Raw genomic sequence first — 15,430 nt, 5'->3', positions numbered from 1 at the left:
ATAATTTCTAATTTTCCAGATTTAACAGTGAAATCTTTATAAGAAAGCAGAGATTCAGGTACAGAGTATGAAAAATTATAAATGCAGAAAGAAAATCCTTCAATTAACAAATGAAACACAAAATATATGCATAAACACTGAGGTAAATACATGTACAAATAGTTACAAATGCAATGAATGACTAAATAGCCTAAGTAGATGTTGGTAATAATTTGAAACATAAATAAATACATATCTACATATGTTTGCATCTCTGTATTTAAAGTAGTGCTGTATTTCTTATTAACTACCAGTCATTTAAATTTGAATGGTTATGATGTAGATGTAATGGTGGCTTAGATTAATTTTGTTTCTTTTTAAATGCATAATAATATCCAATTAAATTTATTAGCATTAAAAAAGTTAGCACTGGTATATTAGCAGAGATCAGAGCAGAAAAATATATTGTTTTAGCTTTGCTGTACAAAAACTGATGCTAACATCACACTGTAACACGCTGAATAAAATGGCGAAGCGTCCTCTACTTCCCTCTGTCCTCCTTCGGCTGCGCTGCTCTCGGGATGGTTTTATCTTTCAGAGCTATCTTTAACTTGGCCAGACTTCTGGGGCTGCTTCCTCCACACTGACACGCACACAGACAAGATCAAGACATCAGATGAAGAGGATTCATCAAAACAGCAAAGAAAAGCTTCCTGGTACTCACCTTCACCGCAGAGAGCTGCTGCTCTACCTCTCCTCCTGCAGCTGGGACGTAGTAGAAGACGGAGGCAGGGAAGATTTGCTGTGGAGAGGTGGAGGACGGAGACCCCCTGATGACGTCTGCTTCAGAACAAGACTCATGTTAGTCTTCATATCACCTCATATAGAAAGATATTCCATCAGTTTTCTGCTTTGTGTGTGGAGCAGTGTTTAGATTGATATTAGAAAAGAAGTGAGTGTCTAACCGTTGCTCCTGTCACCACGTTGTCTCCGTCCTGCTCTGCGTTTCCTCTTCTTGCTCAGCTTGATGAGATACTTCTGAAGTGAACTGTCCAGAACTCCCTGAGACTAAAGGAGAAAGACAAATAAATATGACGATTAAAACATGATATTTAGCACAAAATATGGAAACAACACACGTTGTTTTGAAGCTCTCACAAACCTTTATATCAGACAAGGTCATGTGTGTGACTGTAGGCTGTGCAGGCGGGAAAAACTTCACTGTGTCATAAATGTTTTTGGTCCTGGGGGCTGTTTGGAGCAAACAAGACAGGAACACCAATGACCAATGATTTAATTCTGAGGAATCAATTAACATAGTTTTAATAACACTAAAGAATACAGAGATATCAGGAGTATGGCTCAGGAACCAGTATTTGAGCTTTAAATTTCTTTCTTTCTCTCATTCAATTCAAAATCTTGAAGCAAACTGAATTCTTAGACAGACTGGAGCAATGGCCACATACACTGTATTTTCTGAGGACCAAATGGTAAATGTATAAGGGAGTTCATAGGAGTTCATACTGAGTCAATATTATATATATATATATATATATATATATATATATATAACATCATTGTCATGGTAGATGATGTTTGGCAAATATCAGAATTTTATATCAAAAACTGAATTTTTGACAGCATTTTGAATTCTGTCCCCATGTGAACAACTGGAGTCAGTGCAAGAATGGCATTTTCAAACATCTGTTTTTCACTTATGGAGTAAATCCAGTCATTGTTAAAAACAAATTAACAACACCTCCATGCTGTCTAGATGCAAGATGTGTATTTTCAGATTTTTGTCTTGATAACTGAATTCATGACAGCAGTTTGAAATCTGCCTTGACAGTTGCTATCATCCTGGTGTTTGACTTAGTCAGTTTGTGAAGCCACAGATGAGTTGTCACTTGCTAATTAGCTCAGTCAGATAGAAGGTGCTCCTTGGTGTCAGAGGTTGTGAGTTTAAGCCTCAACTGATACAAAATGTACATTGTAATGGCAACTTTCTTGTTGTCTTCCTATTCTGCCTCTTGTTGCTCAGCATTGCCTAAAATTGCCTGAAATTCCCTTAAATTGCCCAGCCACAACCATTGCTGCACATCAGCTATAATTTGTATTCTTTCTGCAAGTACGTGAAGAAGATCGACACAAGGTGATTAGCCTAGATTAGCATTAGCACTGCAGCGAAGGGAAACATTACAAAATGGACAAATATGCCTACAAACACCTGTAAAGCTCAGTAATTAGCATGTTTAATCACAAACAGAATGTGCTGTTACTATTTCTTGGCGAACAACAGCGAGGCCCCTGCAAGTCTTCTTATCTGAATCAGTAAAAGCCAGTCGACGGAGGAAAATTTCGGTATTGTACGTTTCTGCAAACCACAAATATGTTACTTTACACATTTCATATGTATCATATCAACATTTCTGAAGTGAAGGATGACACTTGCCAAGCTGCAGACTATTTGTTGAGGCCAACAAACGAGAAAAATGCATTTCCGGCTGCCTTTTAGCTACCAAAGATGGGTGTTTTTTCGCCACTATTGCTGTGTCTCTACTGGGGATAGTGCCACAAGAAGTGATTGTTTATTACCAAGACATCGCTGTGTATCCAGCCGGGATAATGCCACAACAAAAAAAATGTTTAAGCCCAAGCATGAACTTTTTCGAACCATAACCAAGTGGTTATTGTGCCTTTAAATGTATATGCTACATAATGAAATACAAACGTAACATATGCGTTTGCATAATCTTACAATGCCAACTATTTTTCTGGGGATTTTTCTGGGGATTAGGTTCGTAGGAAAGCGAATGGTTAACAACACAGCTGATATCAGTGAGATGAAACACATGCTGCATCTTTCCCTGAAAACCCCTCATGCACAAAGGATGATTCATTCTCTAATAACACACACACAACCCCCCCCCCCGTGTTAAACTCACTCATTGGAATGGTTTCACTGGTTTCACTCTGCAGTACTGGACTGGGTGCTCTGTTCAGATCCAGTTGCTCATATATTTGGCTCTCCTCTGTGATCATATCTGAACAATCGATAATCTCATAAACAGATTCCTCCTTTGAGACAGAGGAGTTTCCTTCAAACTCATCCAGAGTGAACTGGAGGTCAGCACTGGGCTCTTCTGTGTCAGGGGGGTCAGGTGTGGAGCTCTGGTCTCTGTTCAGGAACTGGAACCTCTCATCACCTGTCAGCAGCTCCTCCACCAGCTTCACTGGACTGCCCACTTTGAAGGAGGCGAAAGGACTGCGTAAAATGTGAGAGGGAAAAAAGGAGTAAATATCAATATAAACGCACTTACATGTTTGTATTGTTTGTTGGCTGCTGATAGATTCAACTTGCGGCACACCAAGAAAAATTTTACATGCTTAATATGAATGTTTTTAATCCTGACAGGTAAAAATAAAACAAAAAGAGTATCACATTTCCCCCCAAATGTGCCCAACCCCACACCCTGCATCCCTCACTGTCATTTGGCATCTTTTCCTGTGATATTTTGCAGGTAAAGTAAGTAGTATTTTTGAGAATAACTCCTCCACCATTCGCCTGAGGATTACATTACAAGATCTATACCACACTCATATCAGTCCGTTAACTATGAAGCTACCTCCAACAGTCAGTTAGCTTAGCTTAGCTTAGCTTAGCTTAGCACAAAGACTGGAAACAGGGGGAAACAGCTAGCCTGGCTCTGTCTACATTTAACACCAGCATCTCTAAAGCTCACTAATCAACACGTTTCTTATTTGTTTAATCCGTACAAAAACTGAAGAATAAAATTGACAGTCAGGCTCACTGTTTTCTTCTGTACACAGTGTTTATGCTAAGCTAAGCTAAGCTAAGCTAACTGACGGCTGGCTGTAGCCTCATATTTATCCTACAGACATGGGAGTGATATCAATCTTCCAGTGATGAAAAGTACATATACTTAAGTGCTATGCTGGAGCTCAAATTCAAGGTACTGGTACTTTTCTATTATTGTCTTTTCATGCCATTTTCTACTTTCCACATTTCCACTTTTCATATTTTTGTCACTGCACTATGACAATCTGGACGGCTGTCATTCATAGTTACATCACACATTAAGATTTGACATAAGATTATATATAAATAAAATTTTCTGCTTAACTGAAAATGATAGAAAATATGATTGAGTATCTTGAGGGTATATACGCAGACCTACATGTAGAAAAATAACGTCTTGATTTATAACAGATTTTTTTTTCTTTTCCTTTATTTCTCATGCAGATGTCTAATTTACATTTGTATATAAATTACAAGTAATGAAATGGACAGCTTTGCTCTTTACTGAATTGTGCTGACTGTACCAAAATAAAGTACAGTTGTTTCATTACGTGGGAACAAATTTTAGGTTTTGATGGATGAGTTTGGTTTTGATGGGCGTGTGACAAGTTCTGAGATGGCTTTTGCAAACAATGTGCGGTTTTGTTGTTTTCTCTTCTCTTAAGGGGTGTGTGTGATCTGCTTGAAAAAAATAACTGTGAATGTAAAATGTGACAAAGCAATGGAGGAAGAAAGACAAAGTGAAAGAAAGTTTCCTCCTGCATTCCAGGGTCATATGACTGTGCCTGTGTGTGTGTGTGTGATGATCAAGGGGAAAACCAGGGACTTCCCCAGTACCAGTACATAAAAAAACAGAGGTGGAGAGAGCAGATGGGGACAGAGAGGAGGGAGGAGGAGGAGCATGGGGGAGAGAAAGAATAAGGAGGTAAAGAGGAGAAGACAACAGGGAGAGGAGAGATAAAGAACACAGGAGAAATGAAAGACGGCAGAGCAGTAGACCAAATAAGTAACTACTGATCTGACTAACTGAGAAAATGTTTCCTGATGACAGGTGGAACCCACTTTCCTGTGAATTGTGACAATAGTCTGTGATAAGGCGGAAGTTAAAACAAGGAAACTCATTAATAAAGAATGATGCTTGAGAATTGTGTAGGCTACCTCTCAGGGGAATGCCATAATGTATTTTGCAGTTTAAATAATTAACAAGGAACAATGATTAAAAATCATACGTCATGTGCTTTTAACTCTGCTACATGTTTCCAGCTTGAGCAGGCAAATGTTGTATTCCAGTAATTTAATATTGCACCTACATAAAGTTGGGGCACGTGCAAGAGACAAACTTAACAGGTATAAACATAGCAAATGTAATTATTTTTGTTAAAAATGACTCAAATTGTACTAAATGTATGTACAGCTGTGAGTGACCTGAGTGTGTTCACCTGTAAGATGTTGCATGTCCTCTTTTAATCCTCCTCTCCATCAGGTCCACGTGTCTCTGTGTCTCTGTTGGAGCTAAATGGTCCACAGCATCTTCATCCAGCCCTTCCTCCTCATCATTCATCCATCCTTCCTTCCCATGCCTCCTTTCATCCTTGATAATAAGGATGAGGGAGGAAAGAATGAAATACAACTAAAAATTGTTTTCACGGCATCACAGTTGGTTTGTGGTCTATGTGATGGAAAGCTTCTTCAAAATAGGGTGATAAAAAGAATATTTCCGTTCTTAATTTCATCTTGTAAATCTGGATAAACACTAGTGAACACATGCCTTGTTTCTTTAAAATTTGGAAAAAGAAGACTGCATTTGCATCTCCACATTTAAGACTAGACTTAAGACTTTCCTTTTTGATTAAGCCTATAGTAAGGGCTGGCTAAGTTTTGGACCAGCCCCTAGTTAGGCTGACATAGGCCTCGTCTGCCGGGGGACCTCCTATGATACACCAAGCACCTTCTCTCCTTCTCTCTTTCTCCTTAGTTTCTGAAAAGTTGGGTATTCTCCATTTGCTAACATTTAAGTCCTATTTCTGCATATCGCTAACTCGGCTTCTTCTCCGGAGCCTTTGTTCTCCACTGTCTCGCAGGTTAACTCGTATCGCAGCTACACTTGGATCGTGGGCCATGGTTATGCTGCTGCTGTGGTCCTGCCTGATGCCTCCTACTGCTGCTACTACTGTTATTATTAGTCATACTTCTGCTATTATCATAGACATATGATTATTGAAGTATAGGGTCCACCTTTCTCAAAGTTAGAAATTCACACGCACACCGAGCACTACCAACGGGAGCAATTTAGGTTCAGTATCTTGCCTAACTGGAGGACCCCAGGGATCGAACAGCTGATCTTCTGATTTGTGGTTGACCAGCTTCACCTCTTGAACCAAAGCCAGACATTGTAGAGAGTTGTCGTTGTTACCTAACAAAATAAAAGTGTTAAAATGATAGTAATGTGTTTTTTAAAAGTGTTAAGTGAAACTTACCAGTGTTAATTCAATGTCCTCCATTTCCATCTCTGTCGCTTTGGTTCTTTTTCTCTCTTCTCTTCCCTCTTTCAATCTACCAATCACCTTCTTGGCAAGATTTTTCACTTTCCCTCTGGTGTTGGTCTTTTGGTTTGTTTGCTTCGGTTCTCCATGCATAAGTGTCCCACCAACTTCCTGTGCGTCCTCTGAGCTCTTCAGTCCCAGCTCATAAGGATCCAACTTTGTCCCTTCCACCTCTGTCCCTTCCCATCCAGATGGGAGTTTAGAAATCACATCAGAGTCTCGTCCCCATGTCCCAGATATCTGGATTTCTTTGCTGTTTTCTGTCCATTTGAGTGTCTCCACGTTTGTGTCTGTCCCTGTAGGGCTGATCTGAGTAGGAACCTCTTGTGGACCAGATTGGACCTGTCCATTAGTTTTGTTCTGGTGATTTCCTGGGTGCTGAGACTTACGATCAAGAGTTTGGTTCTCAGCTGTGACTACTGATGTTGGTCTGTCTCTACAAGGGGGCATGAGACAGAATTTGGGGACAGACCCCAATACTGTTTGTCCAAGTTGTGATGGTTTTTCTGTCACGGTTGGAGTGCTCAACTCGCCACCTCTGGAATCTCTGTGTACCTTACCTCTGTTCTCTCCATCTCCTTCTTTTTCATCCCTTTCCTCCTCCACCAAGTCTCTCCACTCTTCATCCTCTTGCTTTCTTCTCTCCTTTTCCTCTTCTATGACAGACTTCATGGCACTGAAGAGATGTGGAGGTTTGATGGGTGGTTTTGGGGGATGTTTTGGTGGAGGCTGTAGTGGAATTATTGATTCTTTTTTTGCTGAAACTGTAGTCGTACAGTTTCTGTTGGTTGCTGCCATGTCAGGTTCTACATCTGGGGTAAGGTCTGAGCATCCCAAAGCTAGCAGGGATGAATTTTCTGTCATGGTTGGAAAGGTCAGTCCAATATTTCTGACATCTTCTTCTGTTCCTATGTCTGTAAATACTACCAAGATCTGTCGCGGAGGCTTTCCCACATCCAAATGACATTCTTTTCCAGATGTTTGTTCATTCACCTCTGTCTTCTGACTTCTTTCAGTTAGATCTTGCTCCTGTCTGTTCCTCTGTTCTTTACTCCATTCTGCCTGTCCTCTCACTCTCCCCTCTCCTTCTTCTGTCTCAGCCCTCTTTAATGTATTGGGTCTTGGAGGTTTTATAGGTGATTTAGTAAGAGGTCTTAGAGGAAGCTGTGGTGGGTGTTTTGCTTCCACTTTTGGTAAAATTCCAGATGCAGTGCAGTTGTGCATGTCAGGTACTTCCAACGGGGAAAGACCCCTGTGTGGACTGTTACCTTTGACTCCATCCAATACTGGAGATGTCTGACATGCCAGTGAGTTCAAAGTTTTATTCTTTTTCTCACATGCAGGTGACCTCTTGGGAAGTGGGGGAGGAGCTGACAACATGGATGGAGGACGAAGTGCTTTTCTGATTTCCACTTCAGGGATGAGTGCAGAGGCAGAACCCTGTAGTTGCTCAGCAGTACGAATGACTAGACCTGGATCTGACAGGACAATGCATTTCACTGCTTGGTCCTTTTCAGACAGTTCTCCATTGTTGATTTGCCCTTCAGGTTGAGGGTTGATTTTTGGACTGTCACTTTCCTTTTTTTCTTTGTGATAATCTGTTTCTTCCGAGTCTGATCTCAGTCGAGAATCATCATAGTTGAGCTCCATATTTACATAAATTTCATAACTGTCTAGAAGACTTGTTGAGCGAGTGGATGTGTCCATTGGTATTCTCAGTTTGACTGGATGCTGTGTCTGCAGGTGACTTTTTTAGAGTATCAGAGACAGAAAGAAGGACCATGACTCATTATCCATATAACACATCAGAAGCAAAACCATCACATAATGTAGCACCAACATTAATGAACTGGAAACATTTCTTTAACACCTTTCTGATCTACAGTTTATGTACTGTATGATACAGTCTTGTATGTTCAGTTAGGGGGTGCCATAATAATTGGATGAAGTGGAAAAAGCAATTACAACAACAAGGTTACAACCATAAAGTAAGAAGGTGTTGTGGGGCATTTTGCAACCTGCACCCACCTTCCCAAGATGAAGAGAACTTGAGGCTATGGCTGAAGGCACTGAACCAACACGGTCTCACTCCCAACTTGTCATTTGGTAGTAGCTCATCAGACACAGATGCACAGAGGCAACCTTCAGTGGAGTTATGAGCCGCTCCAGGTGGCAGCATTTGTTGATGCTTCTGTGAAGTACCATGGTATAAAGAGTGAGAATGTCTACATGGAGCGGGCGGGATAAACAGCGGATAGGTCAAACAACCTCTGGGCTTTTACCCAAACTTTTCCCCAGGAGCCCGCTGTTGGTGTCCCGTGTAGAACCAAAAGTCAATCAAGTTATTTTATTATAATGTAATGTGCTAGTATGTGTAGCATACACACTCACAGTAAGACTGCGTAACGGTAAAAAACACTTAGAGTAAAGCTGTTTTACTGTAAAACAAACTTACAGTAAGGCTGATTTACCATAAAACATCATAACAGTTAAGGTACTGTAGACTGGTAATTACAGTAACTTGCTGGTTACTGTAAAAATACAATAAAATGTCTAATAGTGCATGGATTTACAGCTAAGATTTCACTAGTATAGCCAACAAGCAATTGAACACATAGCTAGCTAGCTTACCTGAATCTGACAGCCACCAGATGTGACTTAATGTAACTTTGTAGGCAACCCATTTCTCAGTTAGGTTGTTTATTTGTTCTAGTCATAGACTTAACATAAAGATGGACGACATGACAGCTCCCAAAAAGTGAAGCCAAAACATTACGATCACCACTTGTTGTCTGGCTGCAATTTAGACCATAACCCGTGCCTCCTCCATGCTAGCAGATGAGACATGGGCCAAACTAAGAACTCCCAAGTACATGTCAAAAATATTTTTTTTCCCACAGATGGTTTCTGTCATGTTAGGTAACTCATATCACGCTGATGTGTGTTCAAGTGCTCGTTTTTCTTCCAGTTTGGTTTTGAAAGCAGGTGCGAGATGGCTACTGTGCAGACTCTGGCTCCAAATTACGTCAGCAGTGCAAGATGGCAGCGGCTGTATCTGGGGTATTTTGGCTTCAGTTTTGTTCAGTGGGGGTAAATGGAGATGCATTGTCCATCTTTATATACAGTCTATGGTTCTAACTAGCTAACAATTGAATAAATAAAGCTGGTAAAACTGATTCTGATATCGAAGTCTTCAGACTAGCTAACTAGCTAGCTACCAGAGGTTGACGTGACAGTTTAGCAGAAGTGGGATGGTAGTAAGGTGGAACCAGCAGAGTTTGGTGATTACCAGTGACCCTCTTTCACATCACACTGCAAAAATACTTATTAGCGAGGAGCTTTCAGTAAGAGTTTGAATGCAGCACTTTGTGAAAGAGAATTTTTACATGTGGTGTTGCTGCTTTTATCAAAGTATAGGGTCTGAATGCTTCTCTCTTCTAAATTTGATCTACTCAGTGGACTGCAGTTACTAACCCATATATTTTCCTGATAGTCTAAAACATTCTTATACCCCTACAAAGCAAAACTAATGATTCATTACAGTTTAACTCTCTGTATCAACATTTTTTTTTGCTATATATTCATAAAACTGGTGCAGCCTCTTACCTCGTTTGTCTCTTAATTCGACAGGTTTCCTCCTTTGTGTGTGTTCCTTGGTCGCGCCCTCTTTGTCCCTCTGCCACCTGTGTTTGAGTCAACTTTGATTTTATGCTGCCTCAGGTTTTCCAGCCCTTTTATTTTCATACCTCCTCCTCCTGTCTCATGTTTTCCTCATGCTTTGTGGTCAGACCTCAGTGCCGTCGACTAACAAAACCAGTTCTGCCTCATGCACTTTTTGACTCTCCCTTTTGTGTTTTTAGATTCTCATAGTTATTTTGGTTTTATCCCTCAGATAGATACGTTTTTATCCTTGTGTGTAGTAGTAGTAGTAGTAGTAGTAGTAGTAGTGGTAGGTCATTCATTTGTTATTAATTTTGAGATACTAAATCATTATTGTGACACAACAAGTAATTATTCTGAGATACTACATTATTATTTTGAGATACCCAGCATTATTTTTGAGATAGGTAATTCATTATTTTGATAAAGTTTCTCATTATTTTGAGACACTAACTGATTTCTCATTTTGACTCACAGGATTATTTTTAAATCACACCGGTGGAAATGGGTTTCCATACTTGGACTCCACAGTACAAAAGGATTTTAAAGGTCCAGTGTGTAGGATTTAGGGGGATATCTTGGCAGAAATGTTATTTAATATAATAAGTTTTATTTTTTGTATAACCACCTGAAAATAAGAATTGTTGTGTTTTCATTGAGCTATTTATATCTACAAAGAGAGTGGGTCCTTGTCTACAGAGAACGTCATGTTGCACTGCGATGTGTCTACAGTAGCCCAGATGAGACAAACCAAACACTGGCTCCAGATAAGACCATTCGCATGTTCGCATCAGTAATTGTAGTTAGTTAAAGTCGGAAAAACACTGATTTTTAATGCTTAACTGCTTTATTCTGTGTTTTTTTTTTTATCATTAATGTTTTATCGAACGCTTTTTTTCTAATATGAACAGTCGCAGAGTGTTAATAAATCAAATATATGTACACAAGAGGGAAAATAATAATATAATGATGCATAAGTAATTCTTCAGAAACAAAAAAAAAGAGAAAAAATATTCCTACATAAATATGCACCACAATCCTCTCTGATCTACAAGCAGCAGATGGACTCTCAGACACTCAAGAAAGGTATGATTCACTTAAAGATACATCCACACCAGCAATTTACTCCAAGTAGCCTCTCTACTTCGCCACATATTTCTCTGTCCTGCCCTTAGAACTGAATGAGTTTTGTTCATATGGTGCAACATTTGCCAAATCTGTTAACCATTCCTTAAAAGAAGGCTCGCTTGGTTTCTTCCAGTTTCTCATTATAATTTGCTAGAGTAGGTGAGAAAGCGTCCTTTTAGTACTGCAGCACTTCCAACAGTCAGCATTGTTCCCAAGCTTGAGCTTAAACAGTCTAGAAGTGGTTCAATAAAAACGATTAAATATTTTAAATTGGATTTAATTTAATATTGATGTTGCTTGGAATATTCTCACATATATGATCCCATTCTTTTTCTGCAACATCAATGTTCAGATCTGCTTTCCACGTTAACATAGGAGCATAAGATACAGATATTCATTCATTTTCCATAACCGCTTATCCTGTTGGAGGTCGCGAGGGGGCTGGAGCCTATCCCAGCTGACATCGGGCAAGAGGAAGGATACACCCTGGACAGGTCACCAGACTATCACAGGGCTGACACACAGAGACAGACAACCATTCACACTCACATTCACACCTATGGGCAATTTAGAGTCACCAATTAACCTGCATGTCTTTGGATTGTGGGAGGAAGCCGCAGTACCTGGAGAAAACCCACGCTGACACAGGGAGAACATGCAGACTCCGCATCAGGTGCCAATGCTAACCACTGCACCAATCATTCTTAATAAACAAATACCTCATGACCCAGCCCCATTATTTTTATAATCTGACAAAGATTTGACTTTTGAGGTGGGATTCCTTTCCCCACAACAAGGACTAGCAGGTGTCTGATTTGCACATACTTCCAGAAATTGTTTTTATCTGTTAAAATCACCAGGTCCATTTGTTCTGAAGAGAAAGTGGATAATTCATCTTCTGGAAAAACCTCCTGAACAATGAACACTGACGGAATTCTAACCAGGAGACGAATTAGCAGGTGGCAATCTCTCATCATCACTGATAGATGCCACTAAATCCCCCCAAATCTTTCACACTGGATCTTTAACTTAGTTGGTGGAGTTTTACATATGACCAATAGAGGGCAGCTAAAAGGCTTTGCTGCGTATAGGCTGCCGTAAATTCTATTGAAAGAACAAGGAAAAGTAGCCAATCCGAATCTTCCATTTACAATCACGTGATTTTAAAACCCGGAACAACAACAACAGCTTGTACTTTAGATCCCAGACTCTCAGGGAACTTTTAAAAACATTCCCAGAGCTCCAGTTTTAGTGTATGATATGTTTTCTAAGAAGCAGTGATGAAGTCGGCTCTGCTTCATGTCTCGGTGCCTTTCGTGCTCTGTGTCGCCTTGGCGAACACCCGTCTGTTTGACGAAGTGAAGGTGGACCTGTCCTTTGACCACTATGCAGAGAAGGTGGTTGATTATCTTCCCGGCTTCCTGGCGATGCCCTGTAACTGTCTAATTAACCTGGGTTATATCTGCACGGGACTGTACTGGCTGTTTTGGCGCGGAGGCGTCCAGGAAACGCACGAGAGCAGGTACATGAGACAGGTGTTCGCCTTCATGGCTGTCTTCTACGGTCCCGTGCAGTGGACGCGCCTGGCGCTGCTAAGTCGCGCGCCCGCCGTGCTCGACCAGTGGTTGACCTTACCGATCTTCGCCTGGGTTCCGGTGTGGATCAGCTTCGCAGAGCTCGGGCCGGCGAAGTGGCGCGCGACCCACGCGGCAGCACTCGAGCTGCTCTCCATCCTCAGCTACGGGCTGGCGCTGGTGCACGAGCGCGGCTTCGAGGCGGCGCTGGGCTGTCACGTCGCCCTCGCGGTGTACAAGGGAGTTCGCGTGCAGCTGGCGCACGGGGACGGTCGCACGCGGCGATATCTGCTGCTGGCGGTGCTGTCATGTGCGGGGTTCGTGGTGCTGAAGCTGCTGGATCACTGGCTCGCTTGGTACCGGCTCTTCCAGCGGTTCACCGGACACTTCTGGTCCAAAGTGTGCGACGTGCTGCAGTTTCACTTCAGCTTCTGTTTCCTGACCGCACTGACACACAGAGCTCAGGGGAAGACTGCAGCACAGCAGGACTGAGACACCAGAGAAGAAGAGCCATGATGAACTTGTAGAAGAGAAGAAGTACAGAGACCCTTCGCTTAAGTCCCAGAGTGCTTTTGTACTATCAGGCCTGGAAGATGTTGTATAAGTTTTGTGACAAACCCAGAAAAGCAAACCACCAATACCTTATAGTTCTACATTTTTTTGCAACAGATATGTTGAAACTTTAAATCTTAAAACCTTCGGTCTGAAATACCATCCTCTAAGGGAGGGAGGAGGCTGAACGAGCATCCTGCTGGTTATGGAGCAAAACTGAGGAGGAAAGCTGGAGGCCAGGATCAGATGGGCAGTGACTTGGCCGCCACTGCCGACCCACCAACTGGAGAGTATTGTGGTTGAGGGTCGAAACACTCAAGGACGGTTGGGTACTACCTGACGACTTCTGATTCTGGTCGAAAGCTACGTTTAACGGGTGTATTTTGCAACTATTTTTGCAACCTAAAACTTTAAATTTCTTAACACGGCTGCAGTGAAGTTGTGGTGAGGTGTAGGCACAATAAACAGTTGGTTATGGTTAGGAAAACATCATGTTTTGGGTGAAAACACCACATCTGGTGGCACAAAAGCAACTGGAAACGCTGTGATGTGTTGATAAAAAACATCCATGTTCAGTGCCAAAAACACAGCTTGAAACACCACGAAGGGTCGCCAAAAAACAGCTGGTGTCGTTGTGTGTTGGACTCAAGCAGTGGCCTGCAGCTTGGCAGCCATCTGTAGGTGACATGCCATCCACCGTCCCCTCCACCTCCCGATAACAAAGTCAGCTCATGTATTATGTAACTTAATATATGAAAATATGAAAATATGATACACGTAAAACCTGCAAATGTAACCTATTTGTGGTTTGCAGAAACAATGCCAACATTTTCCTCTGGCGACTGGGCTTTAGTGGGATATTACACCACCAATACTTAATGTCCTGCATTCTGGTCAAGTTTTATGCACAGATTTGTACCTTTGCCGCATCAATGTTTAATGTAAATGTCTTTGATTTTGTCAAAGTTAAAGTCCTCTGATGCTTCCATGTTTTTTCAAGAGGACAAATGCGCGTTCTTAATATCAAGGGGGGCGTGTCGCCTGCATCCCCCCCGAAATTTACACCCATGCAAGCCGCCGAGGCATTTATACCTTTAACAGTAAACTGTGATTTAAAATGTTTGATACTTAAATGATTCTAAAATGATCTTGTAATCATAAATGTAACTTGTTGCTTAGAAAAAGTATGGACCAACATGTCATCTCCTGCCTCTGTTCAGTTTGGTCGAATTTGTGTGTGTTGCAAGAAAATGTGACTGATGCATAAAAAGCGACATTTGCGAATGTGGCTGATGTCACGTACTAAATGCTGACATGTTTCTGTGAATCTCACATGACAGAGCACAGAGGTGGAGCGTGTTCATGTGTTTCTCAGGTGTAGACACTCATTTCACATGTGAAGTTTCCCAAATAAGTTTTTCAGACATTTCACACGTGATAAATTTACATTAAATTAATGTGTTTTTCAGATATTACACAAATAAAATGCCAAAAATCACATTAATGTGCAGTGCTGTTTCATATGTGATCGAGTGACGAATGGGCACACATGGTTTTTGGTCATTTCACATGTGAAAACATTAATGTGGTGGTTTGTTTTTTGCAAGGGTAAAGTTGAGAAATTTTAAGCCAGCAAAAATAGATAGTAGATAAAGGATTTAATATTTTTCTTGGCAGTCTGGTGAGGGGTTTGAAACTGCTTTTTGAGCTTCAATATGGGCAATAGAATTTAACATTTGACTGAAAGAATAAAGTATATATATATATTTAGAAAAAAAAAACGAAAATATACATTGTAAGTTAAAGTTTCTGATACACCAATCTGATCCTAATGCCATTGGAATTTGGATTTAGGCATTTCAATGTTTTCCTCAAAATTCGCTGTATTAAGAATGTATAGCAAGATACATCCTTGTCTCAAAAACTCATAGAGTGAAAAGATACTGAAATAGAAAACCTCTTGTCTTTATGATCTGAATCCACACTGACAAGTTGTAATAAAACTTTAACTGAAACATTTCAACATGTTCAACTGAATGTACATTTTTTATTTCTACACGTTGAAGAAAAAAGAAATGACTTGATATTATGAATTGTAAAAGAAGAGGCCGTTATTTCCTTGAAATCCAAAAATCATACCAGTGATAACGTTCTGACCTCAGATAACTGAGCCA

General features: G+C 40.8%; 2 protein-coding genes across 2 annotated transcripts; one reads left to right on the top strand and one right to left on the bottom strand.

The window, feature by feature from the left end:
- Positions 1-249: 249 nt before the first annotated feature.
- LOC117254608 (uncharacterized) lies at positions 250-11,275 on the bottom strand. The gene is made up of 9 exons (XM_078166321.1): positions 9,949-11,275; positions 8,371-8,533; positions 6,277-8,089; positions 5,239-5,390; positions 2,925-3,244; positions 1,142-1,230; positions 945-1,047; positions 704-819; positions 250-622 (listed from the first exon to the last, which is right to left on the bottom strand). The coding sequence occupies exons 3-9, from the start codon at positions 8,047-8,049 to the stop codon at positions 521-523; spliced, it is 2,655 nt and encodes an 884-aa protein (XP_078022447.1). The 5' UTR covers positions 8,050-8,089; positions 8,371-8,533; positions 9,949-11,275; the 3' UTR covers positions 250-520.
- A 1,032-nt stretch (positions 11,276-12,307) lies between these two features.
- Positions 12,308-14,760, top strand: tmem187 (transmembrane protein 187). The gene has a single exon (XM_033623461.2). It carries the CDS (start codon positions 12,411-12,413, stop codon positions 13,194-13,196), a length of 786 nt encoding a protein of 261 aa, XP_033479352.1. The 5' UTR covers positions 12,308-12,410; the 3' UTR covers positions 13,197-14,760.
- The last annotated feature ends 670 nt before the right edge of the window (positions 14,761-15,430 follow it).

This window comes from Epinephelus lanceolatus, chromosome 3 (assembly GCF_041903045.1).
Source record: "Epinephelus lanceolatus isolate andai-2023 chromosome 3, ASM4190304v1, whole genome shotgun sequence".
NCBI lineage: Eukaryota > Metazoa > Chordata > Actinopteri > Perciformes > Serranidae > Epinephelus > Epinephelus lanceolatus.
This window is presented reverse-complemented; position numbering and strand designations above follow the sequence as displayed.

What these genes read in the sequence shown, in the direction of transcription:
- tmem187 (XM_033623461.2), top strand. Translation starts at nt 12,411, where the DNA reads ATGAAGTCGGCTCTGCTTCATGTCTCGGTGCCTTTCGTGCTCTGTGTC.
- LOC117254608 (XM_078166321.1), bottom strand. Translation starts at nt 8,049, where the DNA reads ATGGACACATCCACTCGCTCAACAAGTCTTCTAGACAGTTATGAAATT. An exon ending in AGGACATTGAATTAACACTG is followed by an intron (nt 5,391 to 6,276) that starts GTAAGTTTCACT and finishes CTTATTATCAAG; the next exon opens with GATGAAAGGAGGCATGGGAA. An exon ending in AGCAGCTCTCTGCGGTGAAG is followed by an intron (nt 623 to 703) that starts GTGAGTACCAGG and finishes TGTGCGTGTCAG; the next exon opens with TGTGGAGGAAGCAGCCCCAG.